At 39.9% G+C, this 22,379-nt stretch overlaps 3 protein-coding genes across 14 annotated transcripts in view; 1 reads left to right on the top strand and 2 right to left on the bottom strand.

Annotated features, from left to right (window-relative positions):
* LOC124069766 (zinc finger protein GLIS1) overlaps positions 1-3,187 on the bottom strand; it is a 36,972-nt gene extending 33,785 nt beyond the window's left edge. The window contains exon 1 of one of the 2 annotated variants that reach the window (XM_046409185.1): positions 3,067-3,187. The gene's annotated coding sequence lies outside the window, so the exon portion shown is untranslated. The remainder of the gene's footprint in view (positions 1-3,066) is intronic. The other variant, XM_046409184.1, reaches the window with a different exon arrangement.
* A 4,146-nt stretch (positions 3,188-7,333) lies between these two features.
* On the top strand, positions 7,334-15,211 carry LOC124069386 (heterogeneous nuclear ribonucleoprotein C). 11 transcript variants are annotated; one of them, XM_046408537.1, is made up of 9 exons: positions 7,343-7,557; positions 9,809-9,917; positions 11,915-12,183; positions 12,729-12,801; positions 12,962-13,015; positions 13,318-13,487; positions 13,812-13,931; positions 14,149-14,318; positions 14,603-15,211. In XM_046408537.1, the coding sequence occupies exons 2-9, from the start codon at positions 9,913-9,915 to the stop codon at positions 14,708-14,710; spliced, it is 969 nt and encodes a 322-aa protein (XP_046264493.1). In that variant the 5' UTR covers positions 7,343-7,557; positions 9,809-9,912; the 3' UTR covers positions 14,711-15,211. The 11 variants fall into 11 exon arrangements, with proteins under 11 accessions (XP_046264498.1, XP_046264487.1, XP_046264488.1 ...); XM_046408538.1 differs by lacking the exon at positions 7,343-7,557 and adding an exon at positions 7,583-7,829 and having other exon boundaries at positions 12,965-13,015; XM_046408536.1 differs by lacking the exon at positions 7,343-7,557 and adding an exon at positions 7,583-7,829.
* Positions 15,212-15,532: 321 nt separating this feature from the next.
* LOC124069388 (putative ferric-chelate reductase 1) lies at positions 15,533-21,550 on the bottom strand. Its single transcript, XM_046408543.1, has 7 exons — positions 21,391-21,550; positions 20,836-20,936; positions 20,077-20,283; positions 18,537-18,647; positions 17,943-18,084; positions 17,313-17,483; positions 15,533-16,121 (listed from the first exon to the last, which is right to left on the bottom strand). The coding sequence occupies exons 2-7, from the start codon at positions 20,932-20,934 to the stop codon at positions 16,069-16,071; spliced, it is 783 nt and encodes a 260-aa protein (XP_046264499.1). The 5' UTR covers positions 20,935-20,936; positions 21,391-21,550; the 3' UTR covers positions 15,533-16,068.
* Between the last annotated feature and the right edge of the window lie 829 nt (positions 21,551-22,379).

The following is a 22,379-nucleotide window of genomic DNA, read 5'->3' as shown; positions in this document are numbered from 1 at the left end:
ATCAGAGTTTCTCACTGACTTTGAACTCTCAATTAAATACGTGAGGTCATCTTCTTCTACGTAATGTAAACATGAGTATTAAAGGGATATTAGCAAGTAAACCGTGACTTTAAATGACTTCCATTGGCTACCACAGGGGAATTGCAGTAATAAGTTGTGTCCACCCAAATATTGCTCAGATTTTAATCACATTTCCAAAATGTCAACAAAGGAAAATTTGGTTCAGCAGGTGCTTCCATCAGCTGTTTTAATTCAAATAGTATAAAGATGGTGGAACAAGATTACGTAAGCTTACGTAATTTTCTACTACCAATTTTTTTTTCTTTTACATTTAAGGAACTTTCATTCATTTCTTCTACATGGTGTTTTTTATTTACTACCATTTGTAGTTTTTTTTTTTTTGGGGGGGGGGGGTTAATTTAGGGGGCCTCTCTACAGACACTTTTTGGTTTGTCCATTCTGGGCTACTGTAGAAACATGGAGACGCAACATGGCGGACTCTGTAGATATAAAAGGCTGACTCTAAGGTGACGAAAACATAATGATTCTTAGTTTCAGGTGATTATACACCAATGAAAACATGATTATGGATAGCATGGTATTTTTTTGTCAACAGAGCCCTCTACATCCTACATACTTCAAAGGGATGGTTTGACATTTTTATGATAAATGCCAAAAATTAGATGAGAAGATCAAGACAATTTTTAGATCTGTGCAACTGCACTGCCAGGAGGTGAGCTTAGCAAAGTTTTGGATGCAAAGTGAACCTGTTAGCCTGCCCATAATAAACTACATAAAAGCTCCTTCATTAACTCCTTTGTTGGCAGAGCGAGGCTCGCCGTTCCTCCCGTTTCCAGTCTTTATGCTAAGCTAACCATCTGCTCGTTGCAGCTTTTACACTCATTCATTCATCCACTGTAGTGTTGACAGGAAACCAGTTGAGAATGTGAACAGAAATGCTTGGCTGACGTAGGCTATAAACTGTTGTTTGTCAAGAAATGGTAACAACATGCTAACACCTTCCAGCACCACCAGTTGTCATTTTTACATTTTTGTTCATGTCCAGATTAAACAAACACAATAAGTCATAATTCAAAGGCATTCAAGGTCTTGACAGGCAGATTTATAAACTTAAGTCAGAGCCAGGCTAGCAATTTCCTCCTGTTCTTGGCTTTATTTTTTTTTTAATTGAAATATCAACTTTTTATATGAAAACATTTTTGTACCTTTTGTTCCAGTATTTAGGTGTTTTTCTCTAAATTCTTCGCGTGTTGCCTTAAAGGTTTCTAAGTTGCAAACACGAAATGTGCATAAAAACTGACGATGGGATGTTAGCGAATCACACGTCCAGCGCAGACACTCAGTACGTTAGGATTCTGAACACAGTCGTGATCATTTGGTGAAATCATCTGCACTCAAGGGCCGCTCAGCTTCATTCTTAGCCGAGCAATTTCCATCCGCTGATGGAGATTGTCAGGAAAGAGAACCTTGAGTGGACCTTGAGTTAAGATTATCTTTTCTTTACAAACTACTATTTCCAAGGTCAGGAACACTCATTCATAAAATGACGTGCAACAGTTTTACCCCAAGGTCCCCTTACTGTGTTGCTGGGGAACATCTGACCTTATCCCAACATCTTCAGCACAGTCAGTGAGAGTTTCCAAGGTCAAACTGGACAGAAGTGTTGCATTAACATTTCTGTCGCTGATGAAACTGAGCTTCCCCTCGGTTTGGCCTTGTCTCACCCTTGGTTTTTGTTTTTTTATTTATTTTTGCCACACGCATGCAGTAGCAAATGGATTATACTCACTCGAAATCCAGCGAAATATTTTGAAATCGGCACATTTTGAAAAGTCAGCATAGGAAAACAACCCACTAAAACTGAAATGCTCTTGTTATATTCTTCCCCTGGTGTGAAATCAAGGCGAACATACACTGCCAGGGCCAACAAATAGTTTAGGGTGAAACAAATCTTGGCTCGCTGTTGTCTCTTGCTCGTAGCACCAGGCTCCGTCCGAGCACTTGAACAAACAATCTGAGCATCTGGTGAAATAATCGCTGAATCACTGGTATTGATCAACAACCTGGTCAACCTCCCAAAGGCATATAAAGGTGATTCTTTACGGAACAGTACAAATCTTGTTTATTACCCCTTTAACAGCCACATATATAAGATGAAATGAAGTAAATGACAAAATTAAATGTGGTTCAGCGCTCGCTGCACACACCTCTGTGCAATGGGATCACCGGCCGAGGCCTGCGAATATAAACCACGATTCCCCAGCATAAGATCCATGCCAATGATACCATGAGACTAATGATTAAAACAAGCCTCCTCATCTGTTTGACTTTCAGAAAGCCAGATTTCCACCCCCTGCGCAGCACTTTTCATTCCAGCTACATTACATAAATCAGCGGACTGCAGAGGAGTGGAAAGGAAGAGTCCCATAAGCAATAAGAGGGAAAAAATATCACAAGGAGCCATTTGGGTAAGAGTTTACTACAGTATAGCGCAGTATATCTATTAATTGGCTTCCTCAAATCCTTGTTGCACAATCAAAACAAGTTCTTGTGTAATCCACGATGGAGAGGTAAAATTAGACCTGATTATAACATTTCTTAATAACAGGGTGAAGGTTTGTCCAACTTTTCCCCTCTGTCAAGGGAGAACTTTCCTCATTCATCATCAACTCCTGACAAGTTGGTGGTTGTAAAGCATTGCTGCATATCCTGCATCCACTAAACAATGGTTCATGACTCAGCGCTTGCAGACAGCTGTTAACATTTACACTGATGAATTCTTAATGCTTATTAATTTTTTCCATCGCGCTCATGGTCAGAAGACAGAAAAAAGAAGTCATTTTAGCCGAGTTTGAGATGCTCTAACTGAACACTAAAAACACTGAATCCGCATTGACACGTTTTCTGCAAACTAAATCACAACATAAATCATGTGCTAACGTCCTCACGAGTCTCCATGACAACGCCGCTCCTACGGGTTTAATTTGACGTGTTTTCTGTATTTACAGCACGGTAGTGAGGTGTGTGAGGTGACGCTCTTCTTACCGTTTGCTGTCCGCTCATCGCTCACGGCTTGGTGCTGCTAGGTCTTCGTCTCGCGCTGGCTGCACGCGGATTGTGCTTCCCACCGTCACAGCAGCGCGAGCTCTGCGCCGCGAGCTCTCTGACTGCATCTGCCGTGCTGCGCGCGCACACGCACGCACGCACGCACGCAGGGAGTTTTTTTCTTCTTCTTTCTGTCTTCTTCTTCTTCTTCTTCTCTTTGTCTGAATCCATGATAGTACTAAACAGAGGATGCGATGCAGCTGTTTTAAGTCACGTAATGAAAGTGTGGGGATTCGTAGTGTTTTTAGAAGTATAAATATCTTAACTACATACATGCATTTCTTTGATTCCACTTTCTTTCATGGTTACCTTATTCTATATACTGTTACTGTATATTTTCTAATCATATTCCGTTAATGTCGCTTTTGCACTAAGTCACTTTAATGAAGGGCCTGTGACAAAAACCTTTATTGGTCTGAATTATTTGTCAACCGTTTACTATTAGTCAATATATGATTTACCGTACGGGTGAGTTAGGCACAACTCCTGCATGGGTTGCCAGGTTGTGGCTGATGTTTATCCTCCTCCTCCTGGGTCTTGTTTTGCCTTTGTGTAGCTTTAGTTCCTGGTATAAACTCCTCCAAGTTGACCTCTGACCTTCTGGGAAGCAGCTGCAGGACATCAAAATCCTTTTATTAGCAGCTTCTTAACTTAACCACAGACTGAGATTGTTGAACCTTTTGGAAATTACTCCTTAACGTGTCATGTTATAGATGTCGAGCTATTTTTTTGCTGTGGACTTACCTGCATTTTGCACTCTTGACCATTAATAACATTTACAGTCACAAATTTAATGTCTGATTGCTTTTTAATAAAAACTTATTTAAGTGCAAATTTGATGGCTGGGAAAAAGTAAGAAAAATATTCTTAACCCTTAATCAATTACTCAACAGCCAGAGAAAATTTTTACAACCTGCCCAGTAAAACATCAAAAAATGATTCATTAAATATCACCTCTAGATGTGTTTCAAGACAATGACAATACTCTGCTGCAAGTAATTTGGGTCTGACATGTTTACTTTCCAGACAAAACTGCATCTACTCACTCTCCCTCATCGAAAACCCCTCAATCTATGAATATGCAAATATTTTTCATTTCAAAAGTTAAACAGCTGGACACAAGATGTTTTCTACTTGACCGAAAAGTCCATTTAGCGTGTTGGAGGTTTCAGGTTTCCACATCACACTTGTGTAAGTTGCACGCTGGACCACCACTGGACTCCAAACTATAGCTGTGATGCCGCAAAATCCTGCCAGTATGTTCAAATGCTCAGCTCAGATTTAAGGTGAGTGCAGAGAAGCTCTTTTGCAATGTGAAAACAGATAATGTCAAACTCTGCACATATGACCTTCTGCAGGGTGAAGATCAAACATACAGTTTTTTTAGTCTGCTGTTATCATAAGGATATTCCTACAGAAACCCATATCCACACTGACCTCCCTGCTGATCGATACCTTTTTAATGGCCTCACAGTAAGTTTCATATTACCCCTGTGTTAACATAAATAGAGGTCACTTTGTGGCATGTGTGTAACTCACTTGGAATAGTGAGTCGGTCATTAATCAAAGGTTTGGTGCTTGATTCTTAGCTCCTGTGGTCCAGATTGTGACGCGTCCTGAAGCAAGATATTGGACCTCAAGTTGCTCCAAATGTATGCAAAAAGACTGCATGCAGAACACCAGTATAACGTAGCAGCGTGTGTGTTAGCGGCTTCTCCCTGATGGTTTATCAATACTCACATCTAATAACTGACAGTGAGAGTGAGAGTGAGTTCACATTGGTCAGCGGTGGACCAGCTGTGTGCAGTAGGAGACCAGAGTCCAGAAAGTCATGATGCTTTTATGGTGAAACATTTACAAACCTGGCTAATACGCAAATGTAATAACTACTACACCTCTGTAATAAAAACACAATGGGAACTATGAACTTTATAGCCCTCGCATCTCGTTTTCTTGATTTTTAGGGCACCTCATCACATTGTCGCCCAGAGGGTACTTTATTGTGTTTTATCTAATGTGTCTAATGTATACTGAGCTAAAAACTGATGCCAAATATTACCCTCATCTCACTTGGAAAGTAAACTTCCTCTCACTGTTGTATGAATCTCATCAAAACTTGGACGTACCGCCCGGCAGCCTGTCACACATCTGGACCTTTCTTTGCACCGTTACGACTGACATGAATACACAAAAGGAGGCAAACAAGCAGAGAGACGTTTTATCTGCATATCTGATTACTCGGTTGAACTTCAAGTCAGAGCTGAGTTTCTGATCCTTGAGATGATACACAGAGCTGTAAACAAGTCCTTTGGGAAGGTGTTTAAAACAATACCAGATGGGTGAAAACAAGCCACAAAAGAAGAAATATTCTCCCTGAAATAAAATGACACATTGAAGGGGTTTCAGCTTACAATGTTGTTTTTCGTTGTACAGTTTTGTTTGCCATCCTATCTCTTTGCTTCTCTTCCTGCTTCTCTTCAGGTGCAGGAAAGTCATTCAGAAACACTGACAGAACCTTTTTCACGGCAACATCTTGGCTCGTCATAGCAGCAGCAGCAGTACAGGTGTGACTGATGACACTGACAATGTTTAATTCAAATTACATGGGCTCCATCAAATGATGATTTAATATGAAGCTGTTCTTGATTTAGCTTAATATAAATTTGTAGCCATTTCGTCTTTATCATAACACTGCAAACTGCATGGGGTATATGCTTTTGATTAACAAATTAGGGAATAAGATAAAAAATGATCTCCATAATTTATTTTTCAAATCTTGGTCATTTTAATTGTGCAATACTGAAAAGTCCCTCTTTCTAGGCCTCTAAAAACAATCATATTAAATATGGGTAGCTAACTTCATCTCAAAGACAAGCAGCCTGTCACATTAGGTTGTAAGCAGCTTCACTTTGACAGGACAAAAATGCGTTTTCTTTCCATCGATCCACATCATATCACAGCACAGAAGAAAACGTGCGTGTACTTGTGGCATCGTCCTAACATTAGTTAGCTTATTTAGCTAACATCTTATCCATGAGTAGAGACACACTTCCTTCTGTGTGGTGATATGGAGAGAAAATAGTTCCTGCACTGAGACTGCTCACAGCAAGGTCTGTGCATTATCCTGAGTAACTGGTCATGATTTCTGGGAAGGGAAACTGGTGTTGAGTTTTTCAAATGTATTTTTTTGGCACTTGGAGCACCACAAGCCAAGTGCCATCTAGTTCTATTATGTTTGCGAGAAAGCAGGAATCTCTGCAGATGATAACTCCAAAACTCAGGAACTACCAATTTAGATGGATAAACCACCCTACATCTGAGAGGACGGAAACGTGTAGCTGAACTTTAAAATGGTCAAAAGCCAACAGGAACTGTACTGATATAATTAATAGCTAATTAAATAATAACTGACTTATGTACCTGGCTGGTGTTATGCTTAAAGGCTCTCTTGCATGGCTTATGTGAAAAGCTAATGCACCTGCGTCGCCATTTATGTTATATCACACCTGTACACTAGATGTCCTCAGTGAGTTTCCCATCTCTGTGGATGACCTGCCTGAGGGTCTGCCTTGTTTGCTCCTTATTTTCTGAGTGTATGTACAGAGGGTATTTGCCAGATTTATGCTGAAAAAGTTGCCAGATGTGTTCAGTAAAATCCCAGGTTGAAAACCAAAAGAGATACCATCACGGCTTAGAGGATCTGAGAGAGTTTTAAAAGTCTTACTAAACTTTATTCTCATGGTTCACCTTATCTGTCTTCAGAGCTTTCTGTGTTTCCAGATTGTGAGTGGGGAAGCGTAATCAGATTATGAAACCACTCACTGGGCTGTTCAGTTCTTGTTTTGTAAATGAGAAATTAGTCCCAATGTCGTATGTACTATCAACATGTATTTCCATAATAGCACTGCCACCTACCGGCTGGCTGTGGTAATACAACACTGATCTGTTGCTTTATGATTTCATTCCAAAAAGTATACCGTGTGGTTGACAAAAAAAATGGGTGAAAATATCAGCTGTTTTTGAAAATCTATAGGACAAAAAATAATTACTCTTTCCCCGCTGTTGTTGCTGTAATTACTTCACGCGAGCATGTTTTGTTCTTTGTTTTAATATCAAGCTGCGAATGTGACTCACATTAGACTGATTGCCATGTCAGCTGTTTAAAAAGGTCTGGTCGCTTTGATATGTTAATTTTCACAGCAACCAGAAAGCACCAATCACAAAGCTGCAAAATACTTTTGTTTTCCTGCCAAGAGAACTAAAAGTATGAAATAAATAATGTTTGTTATTTAACATTTAAACTATGCAGTTTAAGAGTGCGAGTCATATAGCCGTTTGTTTTTTCATAACAGTATAATTACAGACAAACCAAATGACAATATTAAAAAATAAAGAAAGGCTTTGGCAGCACGGACTGCTTATCAAAGACAGGTGAGTTCGTTTTTATACTGAAGGTTACGCTGAAGTCTGTGGTGATGTCTATGTGATAGCGTAGTCATCGACCCCGCTCACTCGAGCTGCCCTGTGATACAAATCCAGCACTTCTGTCCACTACTGCGCCATCTCGTTACGTTAGCTCGCTGGCTAGAAGAAAGCTAGCTCACTGTTCAAGGGGGCGAATCGCTGGTTCTCCAAAGGGACGACCAAAGTAACAATTTGACAGATTTTACCGAAAGCAAGACATTTTACTCGTAAAGGTCGTGGTGAGTATTTTGTTCCCAGACATTTTTCATTTTTCTTCCTTTTTCTTTTGTTTTTGGATTTTTTTCAACGATGCTTTTTCTATTTTACGAGTGGACAGAACGTAATTTGCTGGCTAGCGACGTAGCTGGCTTAGCTAACTTGAAGACGCTCATCCCCCTCCAAAACACGAACGCTGGTTGTGGTTTTTAGAAAATCGACGCTTTGGATGCATCTTAGCTACTGTTTCAACCCTTTTTGGAAGTTTGTGTAGCTTTGTTTTTGTAGCGTTTATTGTGAACATTTTTCCTTGACTGGACTGATCTGTTTTTGGCACGCTTCTCAGCCAGTCCACCAGCTAAGTTAGCGCTAGCTAACAACGCCAGAGGCTCTTTTGGTTTCATAATCGCAGCTTCATCCTGATCCATTATTGATTACAGATTATCGTCTATAGGTTTATAAGAATTTCCCAGGTTTTGGTTTTTTGCAAGCAGATGAACTGGTTTGAAGGCAGTGTATTTTTTGTGCTTTTCAATTGGTGGTTGGCTAACGTTAGCCATGCTAGCCGGCATTGAGCCGCTAGGCTAGCGCAGGGCCTGTGTTTCAAAAGAAAGCCTGGTGGTGGCGCTGTCGATGTTCCAGGCGGGTGTGTTGTGGATGGTTTAGGTAATTTTTGATAATCTCCAGATTTTGCTTTTCTGGCTCATACTGCTCAGTCTATTTGTTTTTTGTTTTTTTTGTGGAGTAGATTTTTCCCGTGTTTTTTCTTCCCCTGATGAGGAGTGATTTTTCTGATTTTGGAAGCTTTGGACTGCCAGTCGCTTCAGTTTTGTTACATAACGTTGCAAATACACGTTTTTATTAATTAAACATTTGTCAATCTGAAAGAGTATGATGGCTGTTGATGTGTATCAAAAATCAGCTTCTGCACATTCACACCCAGGCTGCAGGCACACCCAAAGTCCCATTATTATTTTCATTAAGAGATAAAGACCAGAGAATAAAAGTGTTTACATGAAGTGGAAAATAATAAGAAATTCACAAGACATCACTGGAGGTTGCATGCACAAGGCACTAAAGATTGGTCCTGTAAGATGATGTATAAAATAATAATTCATATTAAGGAGTGCACATAGTGAACTCTCAATTTTCCCCAGAAAGTCCATCTTATGTTCCACCATTTGGAGGTGGTGAAATTCATCTTTGGCATAACTTTAATTAGGTTAAAAGTAAGGTCCTAATAGTAGTTTTCTTGTATTCATATATCAGAGATCAGAAGTTTTGGACCTGTTTGATATGTCACTCAAAACTTATTCCTCCAGGATAAGGAGTGTGAATAAGTTGGTAACTACAACCAAAAGATTAGGAACACTGCGTCGAATTGTGCTTATCTTGCTTACCTGGTCACACCTGTCAAACCACCACGCTTGATTGTGAAATTTAAACGTTAGTAAGTAAATTGCCGTTTACACGGTTTTGTGAAAGGTTACAAGATAACGTTAAAGATTTAGTTTGTTTTTGCACTTATTAGAAGACTTGTGGTTCAAGTTGAACCTGCTGTATTACTCTAACAGGTTTTCACAGCACTTAAAAAAACACACACAAACTGCTATAAGTTTGTTTCACAAGAACTACTTAAAGACAAGCATTATAACTCAGTGCACTTTTCTGCCCACTTAGTAAATGAATGTATTGGTTTTGTCACTTGTGTGTTTAGTTCCAGATTTAAATTTGTTTTTCTGAATGTGATTGTGCACTGGATTCTCTCACTGCTCACAGCTTACATTTAATAGATTTAGATGTTGCACTTACTGTGCGTAAGGGTCAGACTGCAGTCCCAAAGTGGCTAGTTGTTATTTTCCTGGAGACATACACCTCTGATTTTAGAGCTGTTTTACTGTGTTTGACTCGTCACAGACTCCTGTACGCACTCCAGCCAGGTAAGAGTTGGTACAAGATAACCCTGCTCACCTTGACTGAGGTGTGTTTTCTGTCACCTCAGTATAAATCGCGAGGGGCGAAGGTGAAGGTCGAGACACCAGCCCAAACTGATCCCAGCCCACAGTGTCATACATCAGACAGACGACAGCCCTGCACACAGACGCTATGGAGTGAGTGATGAATGTTCAACCCCCCCTGTCAGCCGGGGGGTTACAGTTGATGCTGCTGCTGTTTTTCATGTTTGCTGTATGGGAGCTCACTTTCCAGCTCCAAATTTACACAGAGCCCTGAGTACTCACGTCGACCTTTGCGTAGTAATAGTAATGTATCCTGTCTTCCATATGCTGAGAGTAGCATAGGTCACGCTCATCAACAAATCTTTTGTTCTATATGAAGCACAGGACGCTGGTAAAATAGAGTATTAAAGATGAGTGAGTCATAATATGGTGGTATAACTCAAATGGTGTCCTCTGCTGTCTGACATGGAGCATTACAGCTACATGCTTTTCTGGACATATGGGAAATGAGCAGTAATAGTTTCTACTTGCTTCCCCCGAGCAGAATCACCTACTCCAAATTTTCAAAGTACTGACTGACTTCTCGCCCAACACTTCAGTTAGTGAAGATTGAGTCAATACACAGTGGGTCCTACCTCACAGCTCAGGGCTTTTCTGGCACATCAAATTGAAAATATCATGTTTATAACCCCTGTACTATGTCAGAGCTGTCCCGTGGCCACAGGTCCTGCTTCTGTCTCTCAGGTCACAAAGATCTGTCCTGTCATTGTACTGGTGTGTTGGTCTGTTACAATAACTCATAAGCTTTAAAAAAAAATGCTGTGGTCTTGAAACTCCCTGAATGCTTGTAGATTTGGTGGGAGCTAAGAAGAGCACACTTGAGTATTCTGAAAAATGAATTGGTTGCATTGAAAGGATGGGACTTATTGTCATTTGAAATATCGCACACACATTCTTCATCTGTGTGCCTCACGTTTCTGCATCCTCAGCCACATCGGCATCCAGTGGAAAACACTGAGGGAAGTTTGTGCTAATGCTAAGACAAAGGGATTTCATCACTTCAGCAGGTCTTTAGTAATACGGTGACACATCTTGTGGTTTCTTGTTCTGTGTTACGTGTTGCCCTTTTTAAGTGAGCTTTAATATCCAGTAGCATACTGGGACCCAGTTAACCAGGCTGACCCTTGTACAGCTAAATGTGTATCTCAGTGTTACTTTATTTTACAATGTAATAACTGTGTGCTATGAAAACGCTACTTGATAACAGCAGCACCGTATTTCATAAAGTGGAACACCTAAAACAAATACAGCGACAGTGTTAATAATGTGTTAATAATGAATAAAGCTTCGTGCTGCCATTACGTTTTAGTTCCTGGCAAATACAGCGATGCGCCTTTCTTAATTAACTGAGCAAAGTTCATTTTGGTGCCAGTATGATCTCACATGTGCTGCCTGGTCAGTGTGTGTTTGAGTTGTCACAGGCCTCAAATGAGGATGCTTGTTATGCTTCATTTGCGTAGTGCCAAATGAGAAATGAATGTTATCTGAATCTTTTTCCTCCGCCACTCATGATTATCTTTAGACTATGAGGGAATTGGAGGGTGATGATAGTTTTTCAGTAATGTCAAAGCATCAAATTGAAGACGGGTTTGGACACATATCTTTTGCTGATACAAACTAGAGCTGCAATGATTAGTCGGTTAGACGATTAAAAGAGAGTTAATTTCTAAATATTTTGAAAATCGATTTTAGTTGTTTCAGTCATTTTTCAAGCCAAAAATGTCATTAAATGTATGTTATTATGATAGTCTCGGGGTTTTGGACTGTTAGTTGGACAAAAGCCGCAACTTGAAGATGTTGCTTTTGGCCTCTGGGCATCTATGATGAGCATTTTTCACTTTTGGTATTTAATAACCTAAATCATTAATCCATTGAATCTTTACAGCTTAATCAATCATTAAAATAATCGGTAGATGCAGGTCTAATACAGTGTTACAGGGTTAAAGGCAGCATATCAGCCCCTCACTTCCTTCAGTTTTTTTTTCAGACCCAGGATCTTCAGTGTTTGAGCGAGCGTCAGCCTACAGAGGTCGGTGTTACTCATTCTGCTGCTAAATCTGGGATCGTGTGTCTGTGTTTCTTCCTGCCAGTCGTTCACCCACCACCTCCAGCCTGATGGCCAGCAGCAACGTCACCAACAAAACCGACCCGCGCTCCCTCAACTCTCGGGTCTTCATTGGCAACCTCAACACCCTGCTGGTCACCAAGGGAGATGTCGAAGCCATCTTCTCCAAATACGGTAAGATCGTAGGCTGCTCCGTCCACAAGGGCTACGCCTTCGTTCAGTACGCCAATGAGAGGAACGCCCGAGCGGCTGTCAGCGGGGAGGACGGGAGGATGATTGTCGGACAAGTACTTGGTAAGCGTTTAAGCACGTTTTTTTAACTGTCTGGAATGGGGGAGGGATTTTTACATCAAAGCCAGGTGTGATTACAGTTCTTCTCCAATCCGGCCATCCTAAGTAAAGCTGGGGTCCCCGACCTTAGCTTGTCACCCCTTAAAACAAACTACTACAGTTTTAAAAGCCTGTAGTCACAGGTTGCATATGCTTAATAGTTAACAGTTAGTCAGCAGACATTTTCCCTTCAATTTTTTGGTTTCCTGTCTTGAAACAAGATTTAGCCTGTGGCCCCGTAGAGGGTTTCACACCTGTACTTTGAATCACTGCAGTAGGAGACGATGACAGTCTTTCAACCCCTTCAGTCCCTTTAACAGCTTATTTTAGTGAAGGGCGCCATCAAGGTTACGAATATACTCAGCAGGTTTGTGTTGGGCAAACCTCCAGCAGTCAGAGAAATGATATTCTGGATCATCTGAGAACATTTTCAGCATAGAATTTAAACTGTTTACAGAATCTGAACATTTAAGGATCTGAAGTCCTCATGTTGATATGTTTTTCCTCAGACATCAACTTGGCTGGAGAACCCAAACCTCACAGGTCAAAAACCACCAAACGCTCAGCTGGAGACATGTACAGGTCAGTCACAGTGGCAGTGATGCTGTGTTAATCGTGCCAGGAAATAACCCAGAAAAGTGACTAAAACCAGAACTGAAAGTTCACCCACTTTTGGAAATAACTGCTAGTTTCACCTTCTCTGTATTTACTTATGCGGACTCTTCTTATTCTTCTTCTTGAGCAGCAGTTCCTCATTTGACCTCGACTATGACTTCCAGAGAGATTATTACGACAGGTGAGTGAAATGTTTTCCGTTTGAAATAAACAGTCACCCTTTGTCAGTCACTCATCAGTCAGTATTTTCTGTTTCCTGAACAGTCAGCCTGCTTGTGTGTCCACAATCCTGTAAATCGAGCGTACAAAAAGTGTTTTGTTAATGCTGAAAGAAACTTGTCTGCTTTGAGCATGTAAGAGCTGGCACATTTGACCTCATTGAATAAACTTTCCATCCTAACCATCCTACAAAGACACACACAGCACTGAAGTCTAGACCGGTTTGATCACTTTTATTCTGTATTGTTCTGTGTCGGACACCAGAATGTACTCGTACCCGTCCCGTGTTCCTGCTCCCCCTCCCCCCCTGTCGCGGGCCGTGATCCCATCCAAGCGCCCGCGGGTCAGCCTGAGCGGAGGAAGCAGCCGGCGAACCAAGAGCAGTTTCTCCTCTTCCTCCAAGAGCAGCCAGAGGACTTCATCATCCAGAACAAGTAAGGGTCTCTGCTGCCTACAAGATTTCCTGAAGTTTTATTAAATCCTCCTGGGGGAATTTGAGGAAAGAAACAGCTGGAGAAAACAGTCATAGTGAGTATTTTGGACTGTAGTTCACACAAAATGTGTAACTGGGTTCTTGGGAATTGTGATTTTATGGTATTTTCAGACACAAAGATTATTAATGAAAAAAAATCAATACATCAGTCACTAATGAACCTTAGTCATAATCCTTAGTTATTGCTACTTGCAGCCCATTTACACGCGCTTTGTCTTCATCGTACGTGATTCCAGTCGCTCATCCAGATGTCTTTCCTCTGCAGTGAAAGTGGACGAGCTGCAGACCATCAAGCGGGAGTTGACCCAAATCAAAAGCAAAGTGGATGACCTGCTGGAGAGCCTGGAGCGCATGGAGAAGGACCACAGCAAGAAGTCAGGTAGGGGTGAGTGCAGTGTGTACTAATGGATTTTTATCTGTAAGAGAAAGGTGTGACCAGATGGGTTGTAAATTAAAATCCACAGAACTGAAAGATCTTGCATTCCCGCAATCATGTTTGACGGACAAAGAGCCTGAAACGACCACAGTTTCTCCGAGTGCTTCTTGTAACCTCACTCGGTAAAACGAGCAGTGATTTCTAAATGCACCTCCATGTTTGGCAGAAGCTAAGAGCATTAAAACGGAGCCAGGAGAGGTGACCTCTCCTCCGCACCCAAGCAACAAGAAGGATGACGGGATGAAGAGAGACCGGGAGAGCCAGGAGATGAACGACTCGGACGAAGATGACGATGAGGAGGAGGAGGAGGAAGGAGACCTGCTGGAAGAAGAAGAGGTAAGATTGAAGAAACTCTGACCGGTGGATTACATAGTCCAACCCATAGTGATAACAAGGTCAGTACAGAAGGTAGTGACTGAATGTTGATATTCTTTGTGGCAACAGTTTGGGGAAGGCCCTGTTAGTGTAATACTCAGGTGTCCCAATATTTCTGTCTATATGGTGTATCTTGTATCAGTCAGAATACATTACTACTCACTAAAAGTAATCTCTTCACTAACACCTTCTGAAATGTTTGCCTTTTTAATTCTGAGCTTGACTTGCAAACTTCCAAACTGCAGGTGAAGAGTCAGGAGAGGGAGGACGAAGAAGAAGAGGAGGAAGAGGAAGGCGAGCACGTGGAAGGTGACGACGATGGCGACAGCGTCAACGGTGAAGAGGACTCGTAGACACTGGGACGGCACCGACGCATGCAGCGTCCACTCAGCTTCCAGTAGGATCTTGGACTCCTGTTTTAACACTCATATTGTAGATTCAAAAAGGAAACGCGTGCACACACGAGCATGGTGCACACACACACACACACACACACACACACACACACACACACACACTCTCACTCTCTCTCTCTGTTATTCCATTGTCCCTAAATTTTTTTTTGTTGTTTGTTTATTTTGGCCAGTTTTGGTTTGTGTTTTTACTGCTTCATTACTGGTCTTCAGGAGGAGACAGAATCATGGACTGTTAATGTTCTCAGAGAAGACAGCTCGACGGACATGTCTTAATGCGAGGACGGAAAATCAGTTACAAAAGACCGTTTTTAGGATCAGTGTGTTTACCCTCAGTGGTGAGTTTGTTCGACCTTGTGTGTCTGTATGTTAATGTCGGTTTTTTTATACTATTCAGTTTAACTGTAAAGGAATAAATTGCAATAAAATATTAAAATGAAATTTGTGTTGTTTTTTCCCCACATCCATCTGCAGGGGCGACTAAACCCTTCATTTCCCATTAGACAAAAACAAAAAAAAGAGCACTTCTGTCTTCTTTAGTGCTTTTAGATATTCCCTTTATTACAGCTTTGAACTTGATATTGTAGCTTTGGCCACTGGTTCTGAAAGAGTGACTGAAAGACCTCATAACACGACTGTACTGCTAAAAAGTTCCAAGATGTTGTTATAGTCAGATGTGTTTGGAGAGAAAAAAAAAAAGAAGCAAGCTATAAGATTATAACCCAAACTGTCCATTAGAAACATCCATTGACACAAGTAAACCACAGTTTAAACATAATGTTATTTTAGATCAAGTGGACCATTTTCACAGTCCCTTCAAACAAATATTTTACAGTCACAGTACATTCACATGAAAATATTAGCAATCATCCTGGCCTGGAGTTCTTCTTCATTAATTGTTGACTGTCAGATTCACAGCGGAGACACAGCCTGAAGTCGCTCCACAGAAGCCTGTGAATTTACAGAAACTGCTTGTGGGACCAGATGGGCAGGTTTAAGTTGTCAAGTTCACCCAAGCACAGAACTGGAATCTTCTCTTTAGTCTTGTACAGAAACTTTAAGAATAATTTAGTCAGTAAAACCACAAGAGGTGTTTGCAAACATATGACCATCATTCATTTTTGGCTGAAGCCTCAGCTTCAGTACATCTCAGGTACAAACAGTGCAATAAGATAATTTTAAGTGTGTCTAAATAAGTTCAGTGAAAACACTTTTACACAGTTTCTTGACATGTGCTTAAATTCAGCTCATAAGCCGTCTTCATTGTGTCCAACTGGCTGTAGCTTCATCTGGGACTTTCAGGCTCTCAGCATGATGGACAGCGTGAGGACACTCAGCAGGAGCAGCACAGCTGGCAGGGACGGAGACAAAAGGTTTGTCAGAAAATGTTTGCTCACTGAACATGTTACCAGTTTTCATTGGGACTATTTCTTCAATAGAGAATGGTTCTGGAGAGGCATGCTGCTGGTGATTTGAGAAACACAGATGAAATTTCACCCGTCTCCACAGTGTAGAGGCAGAACCTGACAAACAACCTGCAAGGCTACTGCTAGAGAGGTAAGGATATTTAAGATTTTTGTAAAATTGTCCTATTTGTCTCACTGAATTTGCCTAGAGGTCAAATAAGCCATCAAATAAACCAATATACAGTGACAGTTTTTCCAAGTGTGAAGCAGCTGGAGCAGCATTTTACAGCTAAATGCATAGAATAGAACTTGTGTTTAATTAATTGCATTCATTTCATTTGAAAGCTAACAGCTTTATTTTCCTTCTCTATAATACCTATTAAACAGGGCTGTATCTTTCCTTTGAAACTTCATGGAGGAGGTTTTTGGTCATAATTAGAGAGAAAACACACAAAGCTCTGAGAGTTCTTCAAGTTTGAACACTGCGGCTCCTCCATTTACATCTAAGTAACTAACTTACTCACATGCTATTGGAAACTTGATTCTTTCTATATGGCGAACTGTTTGCTTGCTTGTACACAGTATTTATATGACCTTTACCATGGCAACAGCAGCTGACAAAACAACCTCTACATCTGTTTAATTAAAAGCCAACATCACATCAATTTCCTTCTTCAACTCCATCTGCCAATGAAGATCATCTGATGTGATCAAATGCTCCAGGACAGCTAATAAACCTACCCACTCACTGTGTGCTGACTGAAAGGCCGTCTTGGTTATCGACAGTGTACATTTTTCCACATAACTAGCACCAAATTGCATAGGTTTTTTTCCCCAGGAGTCTTCCACTGAATTTATAGTTATATATCAGTAAAATAAAATTTTCTTGCAGGCTATCACACATCCTTCTGGACAAATATCAAACAATTCATGTCAGCTCAGGCTGCTGACATTTGCTTTTGTTGTTCTAGCTGATTTTGTGTACTCAGTAATCAAACTGATACTAACACACTGTTGTTCATATCCATATAGATGTGGACTGGCTTCAAACCTGTTAAATTAACACACCTTCTGGACTAGAGCATCTGAAGACCTAAAACTAAAGTGCAAATATAAAATGGCAGTGTGTTGTTTACCATGAGGCTGAACTGCTCCACTCGATCCCATTGCTGTAGTGTTGCTGGCCACGGTCACAACGGTGGTGGCGTTGCTGGGTGCTGGTGCTGGTGTAGTGGCAATGTTGCTGGCCGGATTGGTGAGATCCAGAGCGCCGCTGTTCAGGGTGACGTTGAAAGGACCAAGACTATCTAAACAAACACATGAAGGGGACAGAGTAGTGGGAAGTTAGACATGTCCTCACTGACAGATGTGTGGATCTAATAATTAATAGTAAAATCACAATAAAATGCAAAATGACTTTAATTTCTAATTGAAATACAGTATAATGTAAATGATGTTAATTCACATAAGTTGTTAAGTTTGTCAGCAAAGCACTTGGAGATCAGAGTACTCAGTTTAATTTTAAATGTTCAGACTTTTAACTTTATCCCCAAAGTCACATATCAGTATAGTCAAATATCCAAAAGGTTTTACATACAGTTCATTGTTGAAAGTTGTCAGTCAGTTGTGTTTATTTGTTTCATTTTTGCTCTCACATTCATTGTCTACCAGGCGAGTTAGCTGCTATTACTGGTTAGCAATCATGACGAAATCATGACGTAAACAAAAATGATATGTACAATGTGTGTTAATGGGTGTCCACTAACTTCCATTAAAAGTTCCAGTCCCGAGGAGGATGAAGAAGGTGGTAGCAACGGCTGCCCTGGTGTTGGTGGCGCTCACATTTGGGACATTGAACTCACACTTGATGACATTACCGTTCACCATGCCTCGAATCTCTGTCACCCTCTGATGAGGTAATATGGCAGAAAGAGACATTTGGTAAGGTAAAATTAAAAGAAAATACAGCCAAGTTCAAGTAAAAGATGCAACATATAGTATATTTACACACCGAATAAACAGTGGAAAGAGTAAAACTTTTGGGGAAAACATTTGACCTCATTTGATTGAACAAATTATAACTCATGCTGAATCAATGGAATAATACATGTCTGGCTGAAATGTACAAAAAGTGTTTTTAGATTTGTGCATTTATAAAGTGCATTAATAAATGACATTTATTTTCAGAATATTTTGATGTCCTTTTTTTTATCAGAAGAAGAATTCTTGTGACTTAACCATCCAACTTGCAATTGCATTTATTATATCTTCTCATCTTCCTCTATTTCATAAACAAGTATATTTTCTTATGCATGAAAATGTTTTTAAATCTTTGTATATGACAGTAAATTCGGCCTCACCCTTTCTATTGGAGTGAGTGCATTGTCAGTGTTGTTTCTCTGCATCGTCCGGAAGAAGAATGTCCCATTGTTTGAGCTGTTTTGTGCACAGATGAAAAGCATGGTGGTGCCCTGAAGGAAGAATTAAAGGTGAAAGAATGAGTTGGTTTCCTTGAAGTGAAGACAATAACAAATTACAACACAGTACACAGAGTCTTTGTTAAGGCTGGAAGTAAGTCAATCAGGTGTTGCAATAGTCAGGGCTAGTTCACCTGTGAATGTTTCTGGAACCATTATGTTAGTACTTCTTCTTCCCTGTTTACATATTTCATATCTTAGTGTGTTCATGCTGAGTTTTGTGTGTTTCATATCACAACACTGTCAAAGACAAAGCGATTGCTATTTATCTATTTGTCTCTAAGAGCAAAATTTCAAGAACTTTAGATTATATAAAAAACAAAATTTATTTGAGAAAGCCCAAGTAACTTTTAGTAGCCTGACTTTTCTGTCTACTTAGAACCTTTTACCACCTATTTAATCCACAGGATGCTAGCAATATGTGCAACCTGTATGACAATTATCAAAATATGATAATAATATATTGATAGATTAAACTTTTTTTTTTTGGTCATTGTGGTCAGTTTTGACAACAACAAAAAAAAATCTATGCACACTGAAACACAATAGATTTCATGTTAATTCATGGTCAAATGTTATCCAGAAAGTCACCTATCCAACCAAATTTACTTTGCCTGTTTTTCTTGGGGTATTAATGTTAGCTCACCAGCCTTGCATTTTTGAATGTCATTTTATTTTTACTTTAGTATGGCTATGTTGTCTGAATCATTCTGCTTCATAACCTACATTTCACAGTAAACATCAGATGCTAGCTAATGGTGCATCATGCTAGCCAATATTCAACTATGCAACTGCTACTGTGCTAGCTAGCTTCTGACCGTTATAGTTAGCTGTAGGTGGGTCAAAGCTACAATCTTTAATGTATGTTATGTATGTATGTTTATTTATAGCCTTGAATACTTTATAAGAGAAATATTGTTCAGTGTTCTGCTCAATGGTTAACATATAAGTCAATAAATATAATATGGCCATACCATATTTAACAGGTGAAGTAAGTCAATAAAGTATAAATAAAGGAAGCCAGTTTGCTTATGAGGGAGCTGCACATGTAAATAACTGGCTGTTATGTAATATTTGCAAGGTGTCTTTCATTACACTCAGGTATCATATAACTTGTATCAGTTCACACCCTGTAAATTTACATTTTGCTGGATGTTCGAGAAGGAACTTTTTGTGGAAATTGTGGACATTGTGGAAACTTTTTGACTTTGTCTAGCATTACATTTGGTGCCTGTGAATCTAGACTGTCTCATCTGGGGAAGAGGAAGAGATTTGACCTGGTTTTAAGGTCCCCTGAGGTAGCAAACCTTCATTAGTCTTTACAAAATTCAGCCCTCAAATTGGAACAACAGACTGTATATTTGTGACTGCACATTATTTGTTCAGATCTTTGAAATAGGCCACTACTATGTTGAATTTTTACCTGTGTTGGATTCACAGTGAGTCCCAGTGCAATGTATCCCATTGAATCTCCTCTGAGTCCAATGGACAGGTCAGTACTATTGGGTGCCACTGAGGTGCTGGCGGCCAAAGACGCAAAGAGACAAGGGCTTCCTGCAGTAGGGTCACAGTCATCTGGTACCTCCACGCACAGCTTAGTTAGTCCACAACCATCCCGAGTGACGTTCACCTGGTGGAAACACACAGTCATTTATAAATTAAGTCACAAGAGTAGTCCTTTAATGGATTGAAACTAAATAAAGTGGATCTACACCTGCTCTCACTGGACTAAATTTGGTTCTCCAGCTGGGTGACGATATTCTGTGGTAAAACCACAATGATTTGCCTTCAAAGTCTGAAATCTAATATGTTCTGCAATTACACAGTGAGAAGTCATTAAAATAAGTCACCGCTTTGAGCTGATACTGCATGTTGTTTGTTTTGCATGTAAAATTGACTTTGCAGGGAGTGGCTGCTTCAAGATGAAGGTCGACAAAGATATCTTGAGAAATACAATATTGAATCACTGGAGTAGCTCTTTAAAACCAGAATTACAGCCTGTAGTTGGTGAGGGTGTTGTGAATGCCAGCGTTGTAAACCCCTGATCTTTTTTTCAATTCTAAAACTCATTTTAACTGCTTAAATGTTGAAAGTAGTCGTTAAACAAATATAGTTATCTGTTTAAAGGACAAAGATCAAGAAGGTTTCTACACTGAGAGCATTAGAGGGAAAGAAAGCAAACCTGGGTATTATTGGCAAATGACAGATGAGCCGTTCCTTGGACACCTGGGGCCAGGCAGGCCATAAAAGCCACAATCAGCAAGATGAATCCTCGGTCCATTCCTAACAGGTGGGCAAAGTAAATGAACATAAAATAGAGAGAAAATCAGACAAATATGATTTGATTATACATTAATATAGTGGAGGAATCAGAATAAATACTAAATGGTCCATCTTGCCTTCTTATTGAGGCTTTTGAGACAAAGTTAACAAATTTAAAACATCTGTTCCAGAATTTTTAGCATTTGTACAACAGAATATTTCACAGTTTTGATGAGCTGTTTTGTAGAAAATAAACTGTGTTTGTATAGTACAGGAAGAAAATGGGACTCACTTACTACTTCTCACAAATCAAACTTCTGTCCCTAACATCATGTAGCTACTATTACTAAAAATGAGCTCTGTAAAATTTGCAAAATAAATAAAATAAAAGAATGATAAAATTCATAAAAATCAATAGTAGTTGTGTTTCAGGTTCAGTTCACAAATGTTTACTTTTCATTTTGGAGCGACTTACCTGAGCTGTAAGAGTCAGATGTTGAGCTGGGGGAAATGTTCTCTGTTCAGTTGTTTCTGATCCTTTGTGTGCGTATGATCCCTCTGTGGATGATTTAAATCAGCAAATGTCAGTGCTGATGCCGGGGTGGGGGCTTTTGCCACCAGAAGGCGTGGCCTTCTGAAAATTCACCTGACCAACTTCCTGTCTGGAGGGCGTGCACTTCAGGAAACAGGAAAGTCAATTTATGGTTCACTGAACAAGGATCCTCCAATGAAAGGTTATTCAAAAGGTTATTGTAGTTCAAAGTATGAATTACAGATTGAGAGTCTAACAGACTAAATAAAATGAAAGTGTAAGCCGTGATCATTTGGTTTGCCCAAATTTTTGATATACTTTTGTAAAATCTCATGAAAAATATGCATAACACCACAAAGATTTTAGAGACTGTATGTCATGATCATAAAATCACAGTTTGAAAGTTACCTTAAAACAAGAAAATATTCCACTTTTATTTATAACTTAGGTGACTGGCTGTTCTTAAACACATTTTCTTATAATTCACTCAATCATCTTTACATCAAATATGAAGTCAGTGATTTCAGCTTATACAACTCAAACTCTGCAGTCAGAAAAGTCAGCGTTGGAAAAAACACCCAAGCTGAGAGTCATCACGATAAAATACATTCCTGCAAAAGCCAAGGAACTGGTTTAATTTTCCTGTCAGGTTTGTTAGCCCAGTTATTTGTTACAAGAAATGAAGTCTTGGTTTGTTTCCTCAAATTGCTGGGTGCAATTATGAACTGATCCATCCTGCTTAGCTGAGGTTTAATCAGAATACCACAAGAGAGTACAAATAGAACACAACAGTACACGTAATAAGATGCAGCGCCCCAGATTACTACCACTGCTTTACTTTTATTTTGGTTGTTTATGTTGTTATAGACCAATTGTTGTCCTGTGTGTCCCTGTTTCATTACATCTCTTTATTTAATTCATATAAATGCTAA

The sequence above is a fragment of the Scatophagus argus genome, chromosome 13, assembly GCF_020382885.2.
Source record: "Scatophagus argus isolate fScaArg1 chromosome 13, fScaArg1.pri, whole genome shotgun sequence".
Taxonomy (NCBI): Eukaryota; Metazoa; Chordata; class Actinopteri; family Scatophagidae; genus Scatophagus; species Scatophagus argus.
Note: the sequence above shows the minus strand (reverse complement) of the source record. Positions and strands in the feature narration are given on the sequence as shown.